General features: G+C 53.4%; 2 protein-coding genes across 11 annotated transcripts in view; both read left to right on the forward strand.

Annotated features, from left to right (window-relative positions):
- PACS2 (phosphofurin acidic cluster sorting protein 2) overlaps positions 1-14,916 on the forward strand; it is an 84,603-nt gene extending 69,687 nt beyond the window's left edge. For all 10 annotated transcript variants that reach the window (XM_069789896.1, XM_069789893.1, XM_069789887.1 and 7 more), the window contains 5 exons: positions 1,302-1,344; positions 2,582-2,717; positions 6,020-6,246; positions 8,200-8,313; positions 9,317-14,916. In XM_069789896.1, the coding sequence (XP_069645997.1) occupies positions 1,302-1,344; positions 2,582-2,717; positions 6,020-6,246; positions 8,200-8,313; positions 9,317-9,435 (639 nt within the window). In that variant the 3' untranslated portion in view covers positions 9,436-14,916. The remainder of the gene's footprint in view (positions 1-1,301; positions 1,345-2,581; positions 2,718-6,019; positions 6,247-8,199; positions 8,314-9,316) is intronic.
- A 3,900-nt stretch (positions 14,917-18,816) lies between these two features.
- The window catches only part of MTA1 (metastasis associated 1), an 86,924-nt gene continuing 84,894 nt past the window's right edge, over positions 18,817-20,846 (forward strand). The window contains exon 1 of the mRNA XM_069789901.1: positions 18,817-19,329. Within this exon, the coding sequence (XP_069646002.1) occupies positions 19,302-19,329 (28 nt within the window). The 5' untranslated portion in view covers positions 18,817-19,301. The remainder of the gene's footprint in view (positions 19,330-20,846) is intronic.

Genomic DNA, 20,846 nt, shown 5'->3' on the forward strand with positions numbered 1-20,846 from the left:
ACTGGCCAAACTGAGCTGCAGCCGCCTTCTCCCAAGCCAGTCCCCCCTCAGGGAGCCTCTGCACACATTGCTGAGTTCACAATGGCTTTTCCAAGACTGGAGCTAACAGAGCATCCACAAGAAAGCCTGACAGCTCTCCAAGATCTAGTGTTGAGCATACACACCCCCCACTCCGAAGTAGGTCCTTTTTCTTGATCCTATAGCACAGAAATGTGCTCCCTAGAGATGTGATCTAGATATGGTCATGTCTGAACTTAACGATCTTCTGTTTTCAAACTAAATAGACTGCATGACATCATTTCTCATTCTAAAGCAGGTTTTATTGACTTGAGATCCTTTTGCAGCTCTTTCCCATTTGTCAGTGTTTATATGGGGTAGACATTAGCCCTGGATACAAGTTCTTTAAGGACCTTAAGAAGGGTCTTTCCTCTGCAGTGTCGAGAGTAATGACCCCTGTGCACTGTAGCAGATTATCTCTGCAGAAGGTCCCTGCTCTTACATCACCAAGGGTCATTTTATCTTTATAGGCATAGTGTGTTCCTGGGAGCTTGTGTTTGTAGCATGCTCTGTTCCACAAATTATTGCCAGTGGCATTTATTGTTAACCTAAATGTACTTGCTGGTGGTTGGGCATATCAGAACACATTTGTATCGTTATTACAGTGTGACTGGGATTGTTCTGACCTGTCCATGTGGTGGTTTATCCATGGCTATGTCCAGAGGCTTTGCTAGGAGCTTTATCTTCTTTGCTGGACACTTCCCTTGTTTGGAGACCAGAAAACTCTCATCAGAAAGTGTGCTTTGTTGCTTTTGTGGTTTCCTAACAAACCCCAGCTATGCTGCACCCTTGAAGTGGCTGTACGTGTGCAGTGAAAGCAGTATGTCTGTAATTAGCAGGTGTATCAAAGCAATGCTAAAGGGATATTTATGTTCCTTTCTCCTCCCTGCCCTATTCCCACAGGTGTCACAGACAGGCACTGTAGTTGCCATAGCTTGAGTCTGATGGTGGGCTATTCAGAGCTGTGCAGATCTGTAACAGCTCCATAGGGTCTGTGCTGTCTTTTGTACAGGGGAGGGAAGGGTTGTGAACTGGTACTACTTGGCTGGACGCTGCTGGGACCTGCCTGGCTCTTAGAAGACTCCACTTTTTAACGTACTTTAACACTACTGTGACTGCAGGGACATTGCCAAGGGGGGTGTAGGGATGAGCTTAGTTTGGGGGTTGGGGGTTCACAAAGTTCAGGGGACTCCTGTTGCATAGTCCTCCTCTGCAAAACTCCTCTTCTGTTTTGCCCCCTCTAGGTGGTGAAGGTTGGAATAGTGGAACAATCTTCTGCAACGTCAGGTAACAAGCATCTTGCATGTGCTTTCTGTGTTGTACAGGTGGTGGGAACATGACTTCACATGCTGAACAAACTTGTCCTTTGCTGATGTCTTGGAGTTTTGTAAGGTGGAATTGGATGTTATTAGCTCCCAGTTCTGCTGCCTTGACTCCCAGCAGCTGTCTGCAGAGAGGCCTTTCTCTTGAAAGAGGCCCTTTTTCTTGTTAATTTACAAGGAGCTTCAGGCCAGCTGAAATTCCCACACTCTCATCCAGGGAAGCTCCACTCGTATGTGTAAACACCTGTTTTTCTTACGTGTGTTCACAGTGGGGTGGATTTACCACTGTGGTTATTTGAGGTTCCTGCTCCAAACCAGGCAGGCAATTCATTGGAAGTTCATGCCTGTCTCCCTACACTGGGCTCAATTGCCTAATAAAATCAATCTCAAACATGTGCCTAACACTGGGAACTCCAGGATAGGCAACCAGTTTGCCAGTCTGACAACATATTTAGACCCTTTTTGTTTAATGGGGGAGTACAGAACTGATTTACACGATACTGCCTGCTTACACACATGGACTTGGGGCAGTGCTATTTTATCAATGTGAACTTGTCTTCTCCTCCTTCACATGCAGTACTAGTCAGGAATATTTTTTTTCCTCATCTGTTGAGATTGTTTCTTATATTGCTTCAGTATTAAACCCAGATTCCTGTGGCCCGGGTTACACATAGGTTTGTGTGTGGATGCACCCCTTCTGTGGGTCACTCCTTGCTGCCACAGTGCTCCCACCATCCTAAAGGGCCAACGTGAAGGGAATGATGCCTTGGTTATGGAGGGTGGAAGCAGAGGGAATGGGGAGATCCCTGTGATCAGCTCAGAAGTACTGGATTCTCCAAGAGTCTCAGAGTGGTGCTGCCTTGCAGTGGTTGCGGGGGGAGATTCCCCAGCAGGGATCAATGGGCTGGGCTCTGACTGTGCAGGAGCCTCAAAATCAGCTGGGAGCAAACCCTAGGAGAGCAGATGCCAGGTGGAGAGCCCAGAGGAGTGTGAATGTCTGGGCCTGCCTCTTACTGAAACAGAGAAAGTCCTGTGGTTTAAGTGTGAAAGCAGTCAGAACTGATGGGCTAGCTGATCTCTGGATTGAGTCTGAACAAAACCCGTGCAGCAGGAGTGTGGGCAAGGAGACTGAGCTATTCCAGCGTGCATGTGCTGAGCTGTGAGACAAACCCAGACAAACAGTTTGACTTCTTTTCTGCAAGGTGACTCTGATGACGCAGCTCCCTCGAGCTCCAGTGTCCTTTCTTCTACCCCACCTTCTGTGTCTCCTGCTGTGAAAGAAGCCTCCCCCACACCACCTTCCTCACCGTCTGTCACAGGCAGCTTCTCATCCTCAAGGTAAAGCATGTTTTGTCTCCTTACAGCTCCTTGGCTGTTTTATCTGACATATACATGAGAGAGGAAAACTCTTCTAAAGGAAAACCTATAGCTCTGCTTTCTTCCTCCCTAGCAAACACTTGAAGTTGTTACCTTTCCCCTTCATCTCTTTTGCCTCTGGAGCGACTGTGTCCTTGTTAGCTGACGAGGAGCTAGGGAGGGCAGAGGGGATCTTGCACCCAATGGGAAGGCTGCACTTCTCAAGGGCAGACACATTTGAACTAGTAGAAGGGGCAGCCTTGTTTTTGATAGTCTGGCAGAAACTCTAATTCTCATGAGCCATTGTAGCAGTCTGTTTGGGAAGGTTTGTGTTCTCTATCTGCTGGTATTTTCCCTTTGAGACTGGATTCTCATGGGGAGATGTGTAGGCAAAAATAATACCCTAATATATGTGGGTGCTAGCCTAATCCCTCACAGTCCTTATGATTTTAAGGACCAAACGAGCGTAAGGTCAGAGTGACTCTGTGGAATGAGCAGGCTTTTTCTCTGTGAGGGGAGAGCTGACAGTTGTAAGGTGGTATCGTGGAACTGCAGTTCCCATTCATGCGTGTGAAAGCATATCAGAACAGCAAGGAGGCAGCACCTGTAGGCAATGTGAAGCTCTAGCTTAGCTGAAATTTTTAGGGGTGAAGGGAGGAAACCCCTAGAAAACTGCCAATAAAGTATTGCCCTGGCCAGAACTCTCATTTTATTGCTGCACGAAACATTGGCGTAGCTGTCTTAATGCTTTGTGTGCAGTTCTGGTACCCAGAAGCACATGGTGAAGTTAAAGGTTCAGGGGAGTTAACAAGATCAAGGGGACAGAGCAGCAGCCTTGTGAGCAGAGACTGGAAGTGCTTGGACTCTGCTGTTTGGGGGAGGAGGGGAAAGAAGTAAGCCACTCAGTTTTGCAAAATCACAGTGGTGGTGAGTTTGTTGAATATTGAACTGTCGTTCACCAAACCTGTGGTACGAGGCCTGGGGGCATGCAGTGACACTGGCAAGAGGTCAGTTAGAAGGGAGGAAGGAAGGGACTTCTGCATACAGCAGGAAAGGCATGTTGGGACCATGTCTGCTCCTGCTACTTCTGTGGCAGCAGGATCAGGAGATCAAGGAGGGGTTAGGCAAATTCATGGAGAGCAGATCCATTAATGATAGTTCAGGGATGTCCCCTCTAATATCCCTAATCCTGTGATAGTCAGGCTGGGGAAGTCCAAGGGAATGCTCTGCAGTTAGAGACTGGGCTCACATGCTCTCCCTAAGCAGCATCTCCTACTGTCCCTCTTGGAGATAGAATGGGGACCTTTCCTGCCCACCCCAGAGAGCCCTGTAGGGACCTTTAGCCTTTGACTTCTTAAACTGGCTTAAGAGTTCCCTTTTAACAAGAGGAAATGGAAATGTGGAAGTCCCAGTGTAGCAGGTACCCAGCAACAGGAAGGTGTTAGTGGCTGTTAGCCTGTGCCAGGAGGCCCAGTTCCCCAAGTCCCGCCTGTTGGCTCCCTGTGGTTTGGTGGCAGGAGAGTCCTTGTCTGTCCCAGGCTGGTCCCAGCAGCAGCTGGCTGGCAGCGCAGAGAGCTGGGGGCTGAGCAGGATGTGGAGAGCAGAGCTGACTCTTACGTGTGAGCTCTGTGTGGGCTTTCCAAAGGTGGAAGTGGTTTGGGAACCTGTACCTACAAGAGTGTAGGCTATTAAAGTTGTGAGCTGTGAATGTGATATATCTGAAGATGACACCCAGCTCTAGGAATCTGGTACTTTTTGGTTTCATGCCGTGTGGTAAAATCATCAAGAAATGAGGAAGTTTAGGTTCAACACTGTTCCATCTTCACTGATTTGTGTGTGACAGCACAGGGGGTAGAGGGTGACCCAGACTGAAAGATTAAGCCACATGTTTAACTGGCAATGGAACAGAAAATCCTGCCTGGGCATAGTGAACATTAGGATGCTTTGTCTGTACAACTGAGGTGAGAAATGTGATGCAAAGGAGCCTTAAAATCCAAAGCTGCATCTCCAAAACATCATCCTTGAAGAATCTCACTTCTGAAATTACCCTGAGAACCCAAAACCTGGTTTTGGTGATCAAAGATGAACTCTGCTTTGTGGTCTGCTTTCAGCTGAATAAATTGCAAAGAAAAGGAAATGATTTGCTGAGAGGCCTTTAATGATGGGATGTCCTTGTTTTACCTTGAGAGTTTCTTATTAGACAGGCAGTGTAGAGGGATGCATATTTCATTCAAGATCACAGATTCATCTTCCTTAACAATTCCCATTTCTCAAACAGGGGACACAGACTGGTAGATAAATTAAGTTAGTTTTTTGTCTAGTACTTGCGTTTTATTCAACATTCTGTCATTGTGTAGGAAGAAGTATAGGTTGTCAGTTGTAGGTCTGCTGAGTGATAAACCCCTGCTCTACTTGGGGTTAGCTAGTGAGAGGCAGGGACAGGCAAGGGGTGGAATTTCCCAGGCTGCTCATCTTCTCTTTTCTGGCTCAAGAAAGGCTGGCAGCATGTTTTGGTGACGCACATCTGTTACCACATGATGCGCGGGAGTTTTCAACAGCAGATCATGTCCTGAAATCTGCTGTTGTTTAGCAAACATCACAGGACTGGCAAAGGATTTTCCCAGCACGGGAATTCCCCAGCACGCAGCAGGGCTGCAGGGCAGATCGCCCCATGCCAACTCCATTATAGAGACCTGGGGAGAGCAGAGATCCTGTGTGACCTGGTGGAGCATCTGGACAGGAAGGGAAGCAGCTGATGACAGAAGGAGCTCATGAACATAGGAGAAGGAAGCAAGTCAGGGAGACTGGGAACTGCATGTCTAATGTTCAGGGACCCACTAGCTCTTTGGTCACCCCAGTTCAGAGCTGATTTTGGCAGCGAGGCCTTTCTTCCCCACTCAAAGACTGGATGCAATCTGGGCCACCTCAGGGGCTGCCTTTGCTGGTTGGGTCACTGAACTCGGCATCGCGTTAGGAAAGTGTTTGTCTGCTCCTTTTCCAACTGTTCATCCCTGTGGCTGCACAGCAGGTCAGCTTTTCTCAGCTTATTGCAGTTCTGTGCTGCCAAACCGATGCCACCATGTAATGTGACCCAGGCTGCATCACTCAGTGATGACTTCTTGTGCTTTTGTGATTATCAGGTTTCACTATGAAACATTGCTGCCTGATTTCCCAGAGAGCCAGGGACCATCTGGTCAGGAACGGCAGCCACGCTGAAAAAACCACAGATGGGGGGAACTCTGCTGAGTGCTGCATGGAAATTACCTTCTTCTCTTGTTTTCCAGCCAGAGCCTCGGTGCTGAGTTGATGGGCCTGCAGGTGGATTACTGGATTGCAGCTCCACCCATGGACAGAAAGAGAGACCCGGAGAAGAAGGACCCCTCCACTACCAAAAACACACTGAAATGCACTTTCCGGTCCCTCCAGGTCAGCAGGTTACCTGCCAGCGGTGAGATTGCCACCACTCCGACGATGTCCATGACTGTTGTGACAAAAGAGAAGAACAAGAAAGGTAAGGTGGACGCATTTACTGTTGCCAAAGGCCAAGAATGCAATGCTGTTCTCCCTGTTCTGCCACTCCAGGGCTGCCTGACTTGTCAGTCTGGCATTACAGCACCTTAGTCATATTTTTATCCCCCAAATCCTAGTCGGTCTGTAGATGAGAAGTGACTGCATAAGTTGATAGAGTCTGAAAGGGTGGGTCCTCTTTGTGCTGTAAAAAGGGGATCTGTTCACCCTTACAGCTGAACAGCTGAGATGGTATGGCCCAGAAGAACAAAGGTAGGGACAGAGCAAGGACATTTGTGGGTGTCTGTGCAGAAAGACAGGAGGCACGCTGCTCTGGACAGCTTTCCTGTGTTCCTTGTGAGCCTGCTGGTGGTGGTTTGGGGTGTTGTATGAGGTAAGAGGCAGCTGTTGTGGCCCAACCACCAGAGTCAGGGCAGACCCTTCAGCCTGTGCAACAGCTCCGTGCTCTGGTGTCTCCTCTGCCACATGACAGAGGTGCAGACAGAGGCAGGACATGTGTGCATCCCATCATGTTGCAGCATGTGGCAGCAGCCCCAGCAGAGACATTTTGCTGGAGCTGACGTGGCATCCTCTTGTTAAAATACTACTGTCACAGCTGGACAAACACACCAGCCAAACCTGCAAAGGCATTGGTAGGTGTGCTTGTACTTACAAGAGGCGTTGTCACTCAGAGCGGGCTTGCAGCAATGTAGGCTCTGCTACAGGAGCTCTTATGTTCTTGTACATAGTGCTTTGTGGGACAAAAGGAGGTAGAAAAGAAATGCTCTCAGTGCAAAGCCTGATGTTAACTTTTTTCTTTTTTAATCTTATGCTCTTAAACTCATGGCTTTGAGTTTATTTTCTCAAAACAAACAAAAAAGGCACTTTAAATGTTGTCAGTAATTCTGTATTTGCTCCTAGCCTTGGTAACGTGAAACATAATAGAAATTGAGAACAGCTCTGCGGCGAAGTATTTTCAAGGAAGCAGCAAGGCTGTTCTGCACTTACATTCAACTGCCAGGAGCTGTCCTTCACGACATCTTCCTGCCTATGGGCCTGGGAGTCATTTCTGGTGGAAGCAGGGGTTTTGGGGGCTCTGAGAGAAGGTCGACAGAGCCTCCTGGACCAGTGGCTGCAGGACATGGGTGGATAACCCTGCAGCCAGGTCACTACTGGGCCAACATAGGTGTGGCACTGCTGGTACCAGAGCTCCCACCCCTGACCCACACCCTTTTTAAGTGGCATGCCTATGGGAGAAGCAATCCTGAGACACTCAAAATGTTCAGTGGGGCTGGCCCAGCCTGGAGCAGTGGTGTTCAACACCACAAGCTTTTGCAGAGCCAGTTTGTACGTCTTCGCTTATGCATTTGGACAGTTCTTGGGGAAGTGGACCCCTTTAGGTTCTCCTAATGCCTTTGCTCTCCACCAACTGCCTGTAGTTTGTATTCCCTCCTGCTCTCCAGGCGTCTGTGCAGCCCAGCTCATGTTGGGCTGCTGTTGGTGCAGTAAACCTGCTTGCAGATACATGGGGGGCCGGAGCGCAGTGCTGCCCGGCAGCCATGTGCAGTGTGTGGGACTCCCCCTAGGTGGTGCGGCCGCCCGGCAGATCCCATCAGCCCAGCACAAGACACAGGCTGGGGACTGCTACAGATACAGCTGTTTTCCCTGGTGTCCCAGCAGAGCAGCAGGAGTTACCATGAAGGTGCCCTTTGGGGCCTGGGTTATGAGCTGGGAATGCTTCATGTAGAAACACTTAGGCCTAAGATGTCCATGTGCATAGATGATGGTGCTGAGCACTGACACAGTCAAACTCCTGCCAAACAGGGGTGATTTTAGGAGTTAAAATTAGAGTTAGAATTTCAGACATGAATGTTTAAATGCAAAAACCCAAACAAGTCTTGGTGCAGCTCCTGTGAGTGGCAGAGACTCACTGTGTGCCGGTTTGATTTTCTTCCAGTGATGTTTTTGCCCAAGAAGACAAAAGACAAGGAGGTTGAGTCAAAGAGCCAGTGTATTGAAGGAATCAGCAGGTTGATTTGCACAGCAAAACATCAGCAGAACATGCTGCGTGGTAAGTGCAGCACTTGCATCCCATTGGGCTCTGGGGCGAGACTCAGCTGCTAGCGTAGTCCTTCAGGGAAAGGGCTGACCTGGTGTCCTGCCCCATGCCCTGGAGCCGATGTAATAGGGGTGTTCTTGGGGAATGGGCTTGGATGTGTCCAGCATGAGGGAATGCATTAATAGGTCTGGGATGTGGGAAAATCTTCCCTTACCTAGGAACTCCTCTGAATCAGTGTCCTGGATGAGGAGGACAAGGGCTGGGCCTGGCTCTGTTCCCCTCCCTGTCATTCTCTGTTTCACTTGCACGTCTACTGCAAGTGATGGTGGAGAGTGGTGAGAATGTGGCTGCTCCTCTAGGCAGGACTCTAGCACAAAGGCATGCCACAGCAGGAGCCGTATATGCCTCTTGCAGACAGACCTAAAGTGGCTGTCAGTGGAGCTGTGCATTCAGTATCAAAAATATCCCTATAGCCTATTCAGTTGATAATGCCCACCACCGTTAACAGCAGAGGGATCTGCTTAGGTCACCTCCTTAATCCTGGCCCAGTCTCTGTGCAACTGGTGAGCGTGAGGGGTGGTCACAGAATGTGTGTCACCTCTTTAGGAGACGCAGATCTCCTCGTTAAGAGTGCCAGTGAGGAAAGACTGATGTCCATCTCTGTAAGAGTGCATTTGCCCAAAAAAGAAAATGGAGTGTGTTTAGGAAATTTGAGAAACCAGATCAGGTGACACTGAAATCAGCAGTCTGGAGAGCTCCAGTGTCAGTGAGCGATGCTGGAACAACAATCTGAGCTGTTGTCCCTAAGAGTGGTCTGCTCTTGAGCCTTTCCCCCCCATGTGTGCAGCTATTTACAGCAGTGGGGTGGCCAGGCAGAGCAGTGCATGCCCTGAGCACAGAACGTGGCCCAGCCTCCCTCAGCTGACTGCAGGGAAGTTTCTAGCAAAGCTGTTTCAGGTTGGCCACTTCCACTCGGTATTTTCTAACTCTCCTCTCTTTTTACCCTCCCCTGCAGTCCTGATCGATGGGGTGGAGTGGAACGACGTCAAGTTCTTTCAACTGGCAGCACAGTGGTCCTCCCATGTCAAGCACTTTCCCATCTGCATATTTGGACACTCCAAATCTAACTTCTAGCCGTGCTCAGTGGAGGGACCTTCTGTCCGTCCCGGGGACTGCACACCAGGAGCCAGGAATTGCGTGCCAACTCTGACTCGCGTCGCTCTGCCCTCTCCTGCAGAATTAATTACAGATGTGCTTGGATTACCTTTGAATTACTTTTTTCTATTAACTCTTAAGTTTACTACAAGGGAAGGAAACCCCTTTAAACAAAGGCAAAAAACCCCAGTCTTAAATATAGATGTGCTGACAACATGAAGTCGTGGGGGAGTTGGCAGGAGCAGGCAACCTGCCCAAGAACACCTACCACTTACGAGCAGATAGCTGAATAACTGCACTGCTTATTAACCTGAGACCTCATTGGTGTGAATGGGCTGGGGGAGCCGTGGATCAGCTCAAACAGATTTTTGCGGAAGATCATGCGTGTTACGGTGCATTTGGCCCCCTCCCTCTGTATTTGTAGGAAAAAAACATGGCCAGTCTTTCTTCCTGCTGCCAAAGGATGAGAGATCAGCAAGTCTGGAGGGAGTTCAACTGTCCAGTTTAAAAAAACAAACTACTCACATAGCTAGGGAGGTCTGGAGAGGAGATCCCCTTTGGAGTGTGGAGTCTGCCACGGGGATGGGCAGGTGTTTGTGCTGAAGCAATGCCTGAGGAGGGTTGGGCAGCAACAGGAGTTAGGGAAACACTAGGTGTAAGGAAACTCCAGTGTCCCAGGTCTGTGACAACGACCAAACCGAGCCAGTCACAATGTCCCCGCAGCTGGCTGTGCTGCTGAGGGACGCCGCGTCAGTGGGGTCGCTGCTATTTACATACTCACACCAATTATTTACCTGTCAATAAAACCTCGTCCAGCCTCTAAAGGGAAAGGATTTTTTTTAACAGCTGCAGATTTTTTTTAATGCTTTCTAAAAAAAAAAAAAAAAAAAAACAAAAACAACAACAAAAAAACCAACCAAAAAAAAAAGAGGGAAAAAAAAATTAAGTTGCCAAAAAAACAAACCCAGGAAGATGAGCCGTTGTCTGTGAAGTGATACATCACTGTAGTGGCTGGACCAGGAGCCAGCCAGGCGCTCTGCATGTCCAGCTGCCTTCCCGTCCATCTGTCAAACTGCACACGTGAGGTAGTGTGGGCTGCTTTATCTGCTGCCTTTGTCCTGCCCTGACCTCACTGTGCTCCCCAGAGCCTGCTGCCGTTTCCCTCATGCACCTCTCCAGGATGGGTGCAGACTGCCTGGCTTCAGGGCCACTGCAGAAGTGCATTTTCGCCATGCCATTGAACCACCCAGAACCTCTTCTCATAGGGACTGAGAGACTAACAAAAATGAAGGGTGCTGGGGGTAGGCAGTTTCCCGCAGGCTGCTTTGTAGATGGACGTTGTCCTTACCTTCTGCTTTCTAAGTGTTCCTCCCCACAGGCATTTCTCTGTGGATTGCATCCCTTCCCCAGCAGGATATGCTTTTGCCCTGGCACAGCATTGCTTATGGGTTGAGGCTGTGCTGGGGGTTTCAGTCCCAAGGTGCAGTAGAAGCTGTAGCTAGGATGTGAGAGAGGTTGAAGCCAGCCAGGTTCTCTGTCCGCCTCAGGCAGCAAGACATCCTGTGAGATGGAGGAGTGAGATTTTTGGGTGTCTCGCACTGTTGGCTTGGCTCTGGCTGCACTTGCGTTCACTTCGTACACCTTGGTGCTGTCAGGGACACTTGGGGTGCCAGGACAAGGGGATGCTCTTACAAGGAGACAGCGTGACAAGTTGCAGGTCTGGGTGGCTCTGGGTGCTGCAGATGTGGCCTTTTGCTCTCCAGGCTTCCCAGGGCATGCCTGGGAGGGACTGGGAGCAGGTGGCCGCTGGCATTTGGGGAGCAGAGTGTGCTTGCCATGTGGAAGAACAGACACCTCTGGAATTTCAGGGTAAGGGACTGAAGTTTTTGATGGGGTTGGGTCCTTTTGGGTCCCACCCTTGTGGACAGGCCAGGCTCTGTGAGCATTTCCAGAAGGCGCTTTCTGAGGGCAGTGATGCTTTTGAACTTTTTGGTGGCTGGTTTTGGGGGGTTTTTTTTGGTTTGGTTTGGGGTTTTTTTGTCTGATCCCTTACCCTTGGGTTTTTAAAGGCTTTGGGAACCCGCTTTGCCCTGCTTAGCAGGTCCCACTCTATACAGGGACTGCCCAGGTTCTTTTGGGCAGGGCAGTGGTGGTGTGCTCAGTTAGGCCTTCTCCTGCTGATGGGGAGTGAGGGATTATTAGGTGAGAGTGTGGTCCCTGCTAGATCTAGTGCCTCTTGCAGCTCACAGCACGGGCTGCTTCACCAACTCTGATTTCATGAAACCCTTTCCCAGCAGAAGTACAACCTACTTGGCCGGGGACTGGGTATTCCCTTCAAACCACACAGGGGAGGAGGACACGGTCCCACGTCCGGTGGCACGCTGCTAGGCAGGACGTATTGTCTAGTTGCAATACTCTGTTTCTTCCCGCAGTCTGCTAGCTCTTGGCTGTGGCAGAAGCTCGGCTGTGGTTTGAATGTTGTTGTGTCCATCAGTTCATGCTTTTTCGGTTGACCTGAGCTGATGCTCTGGGACTGTATAGCGTTGCCTAGCAACGGTAGCGTGGGAGATAGTGTATAAGCACATCACTTCTTTTTCTTTATTGAGGCTGTTGCATCAAAAAAAAAAAAAGCGCTTTTTAAAGGAAATTAGTCAGTGTGTGATTTCTTCCTCGAGTCTCACGCTGGTGTGACAAGAGTGATTGGGCTGGGTTCCAGCACCAGGAGCCGCACGCAGCCTGGGCAGCTCTCAGTGCTGGAGCATGTTATTGCTGCAGAGGTGGGGTGGACTGACCAACTGCAATAACTTTGTTTACTGGGGGGGTGAGGGGGGAACCATCACTGTGCTCCTCTTTGTATTTCAACCTACTGTAAAGAAACAAATGGTAGCTAGGACAGGATTTCCAGGGTCCTGCCTGTCAAATGTGTGTTGCCCTGCTCTACTCTGTGTGTGCGTGTGTGTGTGTGTGAGAGAGAGAAACTCTTCTGCTCATTGCATTTCATGTTGGTTTGTGTTTTGTTCTAACTTTATACATGCGAATTCACTAGGAAACTCTCTGTATGCCTGAGACCTGAGGGCTTGCATCTCCACAGGGTTTCTCCCCTGTGGAAAGATGTCGTTGCTCTGAAATGCCCCTTCCGTGCAAGGAAACTTCCCAGCTTCTCAGCCTTGTCCTCCTGGAGCCCAGTAGTGTCAGGCTGGGTCTGCTTGTGGGCAGCTGTGTGCCCAGGGGGTGGCTGTGGTGTTCCCAGCCTTGGAGGCAAGGGCTGGCACATGAGTTTGGTGGCGCTGCTCTGGTCAGGGTGTTGTGCCTCTGTTGTTTCTCTTGTATTGTGTGGAGCCACGTTGTGCAGCTGTTTCTGTCCCTGACTGTAGGAGAAACAGGTTTCTGTCTCTAAGAAAAATGAGCGTCAAAGCATGCATGTGGCTCAGACCATTTTGGGAAGGGGCTTTGCACCTGGTGACATGAACGAGTGACTGATCTCGGATCTCCCAGCTCCCCAACAGTTTCCTGGGGGAGCCTGCCACGAGCAAGCCCTGCCGGCTGGAGGGATCCCTGTTGCAAGGCCAGGGAGAGCTGCTGGGGCAGCAATGGGCCTGTGCCTGCAGAGCTGTGCCAGCCTGGTGGAATTAGGTGGTTGCGTGCAAGTCAGTGAGAGCAGAAGGATGGCTTAGAGCAGGGACAGCGCTGCTCTCTGTTTGGCTCTTGAGAGTTTTGGTGAGGAAGGTACAACTCGAATGAAGAAACACAGTGGCATTATCTTGCCCGCCTGCATTAGACAGGGCTTGCTTTCGAGCTATGTGGTCTGACAGCAAAGGCAGGGGCTGGAGCAGGCAGCATCTGAGCTGATCTCTGGCTGGGAGGTGCTTTGAAGGTGGTGTCCCCTGGTGTCCCTGTCCCTTTGTGTCCCAGAGCTCACCCTTGCTCCCCACAGAGCTCGTGATCTCCTGCTCCCCTGGCTGTGACTTCTCAAAGCAGCTGGTTTCCTTTCCAGCTGCTCTTAGGCGAAGGGCCCCTGCCTTGCTCAGAGGTGAGGTCTCAGGGATAGGCTCACTGCTGCGTTGGGCTGTGCGATGCTGACCTAGTTTAACACTGCTGGCGAGCAGATGAAAGATGGAAGGTTTTTTGTGGCGTCATGTTGCACCTTGAGTGCTTCCTGGTCCTCTGGGTTGAGTTTCCTGGAGACAAAGGCTGGACCTCAGCCCTGAGAGCGTTCAATCAGGGCTGGCTTTCCTGCTGTGCTGGTGAATTTGTAGACATCTTGATGTTTTAGCTCAGTGTTGCAGTTTCCATCCAGTTCAACTGTTACTGGTTACATCTCAGCAGTAACTGCAGAGTCCTCCTTAATTACATATGAGTTTGGGGAGAGCCTCTGTCTCTTTGGCTGTGTTTTGCTGCTTTAATTAGTATGTGCTTATGGCTTCATCCTGCAGAGAGGGCAGGGGTAGGTGGCTGGGAGGAGGTTTTTGGGCCTGGAGGAGATGTGCCTGTTTGCTTTCCATCATCAAACTCAGCAGACTGCCCCGTGCTTAACCTGTGATTGCAGCAAAGGCCCCGTTGTGTTTCTCACCAGCAGCGTGTGCTGGAGGGAGCACTGGAGAGCCGGGGTGGAGGGCATTGCACCTGGCACCTCCAAGTTTAAAAAGAAAATCCTGGTGAGAGGCAGCAGAGCTGGTGGCCTTCTCTTGCTGCTTGGTGTGCAGAGGGATTGGGAGGGCTGAGATTAGGGCAGTCCTGCCATGCAGCGGTAAAGGGCTGGGGGCCCTGGAGCTTTCTTGAAGCTAGGTTGGATGCAGTGCCTCTGTTCTCTTTGTTCAGGGTGTCTCAATCTTGGCAGATAGCTGTGTGGTGGCATTTTAGTGTGATACTCCCTCTGGGCTCATCTGGCAGGGAGAAGGCGAGAAATGAGCCCTAGCATCTCCCAGAGGTTTCCTGGAGCCTCTTCAGCAGGGTTCTCATGGGAGATGCTACTGGCAGGGCCAGCTGCTGCACGGTCACTCGGCTGCTTTGGGACAGACTGGGGGAGAAGGGGATGTGCCAGCTTGGAAAGCAGCAGGTCACTGGTTTCCTTAAGGAAGAGCCACCAGTATGGGGCCACATCCAGTCAGCTGCTGCTTTGCACCTTGGCTGGAGGGTTGCCAGAGCGTTGCCTGCCTGGTTGGGTACATGCCATGGCCACAGGGAAGTGCATTGCGAGCATGGGTACCAGCGCTGCGTGCCGCCAGCCTTGTCTGGACTGCAGCGTATGAGGGGACGTTACCACTCTGTAGATTCCTGAGTTGTCCATCTGTTTCATTGTTGTATTGTTTGGGTTCTAGTTTTTTGTTTTTTTTTTTTTTTTTAATGAAGACAGATTAAATGTAAATAGCCTTTTTTTTGGAACAAACTGCAACGTGCTCGACCTCGTCAACTATTTTATGGTACTAATGCAACACTAATAAAACTGGACATGAAAGCACACACCTGTCCCTTGAGTCGTCTCTCAGCAGGGGCTGCTCTGGCATGACTGGGGCAGTTGTCTCCAGTAGGAGACAGCAGCATGGCTTTCTGGCGTGGGGGGGATCTCTTGCGTTATTTATCCAGCTGCCCGGCAGCAGTTCCAGGGCAGAGCTGGTGGATCGGCACGTCCTCCCCGGCACCAAGCCCTCCTGCAGTTTTTGCAGCCCTGCTGCCCTCTGCCCGGCCCCTGATGGCTTCTCTCCCAGAGGGACCTGCTTGCCTTCTGCAGCTCTCCTGGATCTGACAGCACCCTCTCTAGCACACAGTCCTCATCCCCTCGCAGCAAAAAGGGACCAGGCTGGTGCCCATTTCTCGTCTGGGGGCTGTGCTGGATGGACACAGTGATGTTAGGGTGTACCAAGGCGGGGGGGGGGGGGGTGTGTCTCAGTGGGGGAAGACTGAGGCTGTGGTAGCCTGAAGCTGTGTGTGCTCCTGGGAGAGCGGTGGGAGAGCGACCGGGATGTGTGGGGTGGCAAGCACGTGAGCTTGGTGCTGGGGAGTGGGAAGGTGGAGAGAAGGAAAGAGAAGAGCTAAGCAGCTGTTTTGAGGCAGAAAGGTGAAGAAGTTTTGGGAAATGGGCCCATGGCCCTGGTCCCCAGGATACAGCATGTTGGAGGCAGCAGTGGGAATGTTGAGCCAGAGCAGCCTGCATCCCTGTGCTCCCCCTGGCCGAGGGTGGGGGCTGGAGGGGTGGCTGCTGATGGAGCAAGGAGCTGGGGTGAAGGGAGCTCCCTGCAGCAGGCCAGGCTGCTCCCAAAGCACGCAGGTCTCAATGGATGTCCCAGCTCTTCTTCATGGCCTGGCCAGGCTTGCAGGTCCATTTATGGCCTCAGCCGTTTGCTGGAGGAGGAAATGCAAGTTCCACCCAGGTAGCACTGAGTGGGCCTTGGATAACTCCAGTCAGGTGGAAAGTATGTAGATCAGGAGGGGGCAAATTTGGGACTCCTGAGTGCAGAGACAGCACCAAAAGCCATGGAGAGGTCCTGGCTGCTGACGAGATGGGGAGAGCACTGTGGGGCTGCTAGGGGAGACAACTGGGTGAAGGCTGTGTTTTGGCAATGTATTTTTTGCACAGGTTCAGCTGTAAACCTGCCCAGATGGCCCAGCTGCGTGGAAAAGGCTCAGCCTGAGCTTTGCCTTCTAGAGCCCACAGAGGAGCTCGTCTCAGCATGGGAAGGAGGGTGCAAGTGGAGGGAACCAGGGTGGTGGGAAGGCTCAGGTACTGGCAGGGGGAGCAGAGGACCAGCCCCACATCAACTGGGGAGCATGCGTGAGTTCTCCATGCCTAGCCAAAAGCCCTGGTGGGGCCGTGGACATGCTTCCCTGTCTTTTGGAAGGGAGGAGAAGAAATTAGAGCTGGGTGGAGCAAGGATGGTTCAGGGCCGGGGTGTGCCAGGTCACATGCAATGGGCCTAGAGAACCTCCCTCACCCACGCGTGCTGGGACAAACCGATTTCTGCCAGGCAACCTCAGACTGGGCTCCCAAAGCGTTGGCATCTTCCTTTTGCAGGTCTTGGCCTTTCTCAGCAGAGGTGCACCCTCGCTGCAATGTGAGAGGTGTCAAATGCAAGCGATGCCCTGTCAGGATGCACCAGAAGCTTTCTGGAAGGACTGGGTTTGCCACGGTGGGAGTCAGTGGCATCTGTGGGAGTGAGGTTTGGTGGTGGGAGATGGGGCGCTGCAAGAGCCTGCTCCTTCCCAGGCTGTGGCCACCGGCGCCAGCTCCCCTCCCTCCCATTGCACAACACCCCAGTGGTGACCACAGCTATTGCTTAACCTGGAAAAGGAACAGCAGGGAAGTTCCGACATGTTTTTGTTGCTTTCATTTAAAACACAATTTAGCATCTGGAAAGAGCAGTCAATGCCACGTGACCGTCTGCCGCTTTGTGTGCAACTACCGAGTGCCCCATGATGTGATTTGTAAATATTTATTCTGGATAATTTTTCTGTGTCCTACTGAATCATTTTCCGTTCTGCAGATCGGTTGCAGGAGCAGCCTGGGGAGCGCCAGCCCTCGTGTCCTGCAGTGTCCCCGATGGCTGTGCCGGCACGTGCTTCCCCCGGCCAGCTTGGAAAGGAGGAAATACCGCAGTCGTGCTCCCCGGCGCACTGAACATTTTTGGCTGACTGATTTTTACCCCCAGAAGTGCTTTCCTCGCTCAGCTGTGGTCCTTGCACACATTGGAAACATGAAAGCGGAGCCCTGTGCCCTACTGGGATCGGAGGACTGTCAGAGATTTGGGTTTTTGTTTTTTTCTTCTGACATGCAAAGTGAATTTTAACAAAAGCCCTGTTCTTTTTCAAATAGATGCATTTTGGCAGATGTCAAGGTTTTGGGCGGTCTTGTGTAGCTGTTTCAGGTCTTTATGAGAATCAGGGTTGAGAGTGCAGGCAGGGGCCATGCCCAGCCCTGGTTAAAGGGGTTTTGCGCCGTTAACCCCTTGCTCCAGCAAAGAGTTTCATGACAGATATATTTTGGCCGTCATGACCTGTCTGAATGTGAGGAGGAGCCCTGGGCTGACACCTGGCTCAGGCTACACCGGGTGATTCTCCAGCTCTGTGCTGGAGCCGAGGAGTGAGCGTAGTCGTCCTGCTGTGCTGAAGGGGCCAGCAGTGCCCTGGGTCCCCCTGTGCTGACCCTCGGAGATGTAGGTCTTTTTTGGGGTTCACCATCCGGCCTTGACCACACGCATGGAGAAGTCCTCGGGGGGATGGCCCGTCACCCGATCTGCTCTACTTTGTCAGCACTTGCTGGGGCCCTGCTGTGAAAGTGTTATGTACCAAAGGATGATGATTTCTTGGGGTGTTTTTTTGGCATCAGCCTGCCAGTTCCTGTAGGAGAGGAAACGGCAGTGGCGATGTGCAAGTTTTGCAGCACGATCTGGAGCCGGCAACTGTTCAACAACCGCATAACCACTGCAGGGCTGCTCAGGAGATGCCTGGAGAGGAGCCGCGCGTGGGCGAAGAAGGGATGTACCTGCTTGGTGCAGCCCCTGGTATGCTCAGGACCGGTGATGCCCCCAGGTCAGCTGGCAAGGGAAAACTAAAGCTGTCATCTATGTTTCATCTCTCAGGCTGACACCAGCGGAGGGGGGAGAAAGCCCCAGCGTGGCAGCGGGTGACACAAGCACGGAGGGGACAGGCCAGGCAGCCCCTCGCCACCATGGGGATCCGGGGGAGACTGTGTACGAGGGGTGGGAGGGTGTGAGCAGGAGGTGCGCGTAGGGCACGGGACTCCCGTGTGCGTGTGTAGGGCTGGAGGGGTGTACGCGGGGAGCAGGCAGCATACAGGTGTAGGTACAGGCGTGAGGGGGTGTCTCGCACGGCGTGAGCTGGCCGCGGGTGTGTGCGAGGAGGGCTGTGTCCGTGCAGTGGCCTGTTGTTCCTGCCCAGGGTGGGGACGGCCCGTGGCAGCCGGGCGTGTGTGAGGAAGACTGGGTGTGCGAGGGCAGGCGGCAGGAGGGCTGTCCGCAAGTACAGGCGGCGTCTGTGTGTGGATGCAGGCGGCGTGTGCGTGAGAAGGGCCGTGGGAAGAGGGAGATGGGCGTGAGGAGGGCTGTGTGCGAGTACAGGGGCGTGCGTGGAGCGCTGCGAGTACACCCAGGGTGTGTATGTGCGAGGAGGGCTGTGAGTACAGGCAGATACAGGCGGAGTGTGCGCGCAGGGCTGTGCGTACAGGTGGGGTGCGAGGAGGAAGGCTGCGTGCAAGTGCAGGCAGATGGACGTGTGAGGAAAGCTGTGCGTACAGGCAGATGTGCCTGAGCGCAGGTGGTGGTTGAGCGTGTGTGTGTGCGCGCGTCGGGCTGTACATGAGGACAGGCCCTGTGTGTCTGTGTGTGTGTGTGTGTGAGGAGGGCTGAGCCTGCGTGGCGACGGGCGAGCTGTGCGAGGGAAGGCTGCGTGAGGACAGGCGGGGCGGTGTGTGCGTGCGTGTGTCTGTCTGTGTCTCTGTGTGTGTGTGTGTGAGAGGAGAGGCGCTGCCCGCCGGCAGGCCCGCTCCCCTCCCTCCCTCCCTCCCCTCCCGCCGGGCGCAGGCCGCGGAGCGCCGCCCTCACACGCTGCGGGCTGGCCGGCGGGGCCGGCTCCTTCCCCCTCCCTCCCGCTGCCGCCGCCGCCGCCGGGCCCCTCTCCGCCCGGGCCCGCCGCCCCCGGCCCGCCGCCGCCCCGCCCTCCGCCTGCCTTTCTCCCTCCTTCCCTGTCGGCCGGGCGGCAGCCGGCGCGGCCCCTTTAATTCCCCCCGCTCCCCTCCCCCGCCCGGCCGCTCCAGCCTCCATTTTCCAGCGGATCCGGCACCTGGAGGCGGCGGCGGGAGCGGCCCGCGCCCCGCACCCGGCCCCGTCCCGGGCATGGCCGCCAACATGTACCGGGTCGGAGGTAAGCGCCCCCCCGGGGGGGGGGGGGGCCCGGCCCCGCCGCGGCCCTGGCCCGGCCCGGCCCGGCCCGGCCCCGCCGCGCCTCCCTCCCCTCGCTCCCTCCCGCGTGCGAGCGGCGCCTCGGGGGCCCGGCGGGCCGCGGCGGCGGGGCAGGCCCGGGGCGGGGCGGCGGCCCAGCGGGGCGGCGGGAGGCCGGCGGGGCGGGGGGCCGGGGTTCGGACAGCGCCGGGGGCGGGATGGGGGCCGGGGGGGGTGGGGGGCAGCCCGGGAAGGGAGGCTGGTGGGGCCCGGGGGGTGGGGGCGGGTGAGGCGTGTGGGGAGGGAGCGGGGCAGGGGCCCGGTGAGCCGGGGGGGGGCTGAGGGGAGGCCTGGTGTCGGGTTAAACGGGGTGAAGGGCTGCCGCGGGGGAGCCCTTATGCGGGCTGTGGGGCGAGACGGGGGTGGTCTGCTTGGGGGTTACCTGAGCCGGGAATGTGAGGCGGAGGTGGGGGGCAAGGGGGGCGGAGAACAGCCTTACGGGGCCGTCCGGGGGTCGAGGGTGCAGGGAGATGGGGCTGGGGGTGCTCGGGGGGGCTTGGGCAGAGGGGAGCAGGGGGCGGGGGTAGGGTGAGGTGGGTTAGCGGGGCTGGGGCAGCGCCAGGAAGGCGAGAACGGAGAGGCCGTGGGGACGAAGCAGCGTCGGGACGGGCCGCGGGATGGGGCCTGGGGTGGAGTGGCTGCCTAGGTGGGGGTCATGCGAGGTTGTAGGGGTGGGGACCGAGAAGGAGTCGCTGAGATAAGGAGCACAAAGATGGGCAGAGGCTGCTGGTGGAGCGGGGGACTGGCGCGCGGCACGTCCTCCAGATCTTGGCCTCCCTTTCCACTCTTGCTGTTTCCTTGTACGCTTTGCCATTAGTCTTCTATTCAGGGTTGCGCTCCTGTCTGATTGTCCTTTGTTTTGACTCGCATGAAGAGAAAGGAGAGGCAACAGGGTTTGGGACTGCGTTTTATGGAATATAAACTGAGGGTGGTCTGGCATGAATTCGTGCTCGGCCATTTTCCTTCATAAAAGCTGTTCTGTGGAGCTTCCTTCTCCCCAGGACTATAGGATGTGTGGGAAGATGTTTTTGGGGGGTTCCCTCCTTTTCACAATGCCCCTTTTCTTGCAGAGTTCTGTAAAACCGGAGTAAAGTAAACAAGGGAAAAAATATAGCAAAGGTGGCCAAGCCATCCTGTCTGGCTGCTCTCCATCAACAACTACTTTCTGTTCTTTCCGCTTTTCTGGCCTACCCTTACTTTGTGTGCTGAAAAATGTCACTTCTTTTGTCACGTTCATACTCTTTTAAAATTCTGGTTGCACTTGGTTTCATAGAGGGATAAGGTGTGCCTCTTGGCTGCCCCAGCTTTGTTTCTTGCGTTGCTACGAGCTGATGGTGTGCGTGTAGCGTTATGTTGGCTTGGAGATGTTGAAAGTAGAAAGATGAAGGGCAAGATGAGTTGTGGAAATTTACAGCTCGGTTCCTGGTGTGTCTTGTGAAG

Source organism: Haliaeetus albicilla, chromosome 8 (assembly GCF_947461875.1).
Source record: "Haliaeetus albicilla chromosome 8, bHalAlb1.1, whole genome shotgun sequence".
Classification (NCBI taxonomy): Eukaryota; Metazoa; Chordata; class Aves; order Accipitriformes; family Accipitridae; genus Haliaeetus; species Haliaeetus albicilla.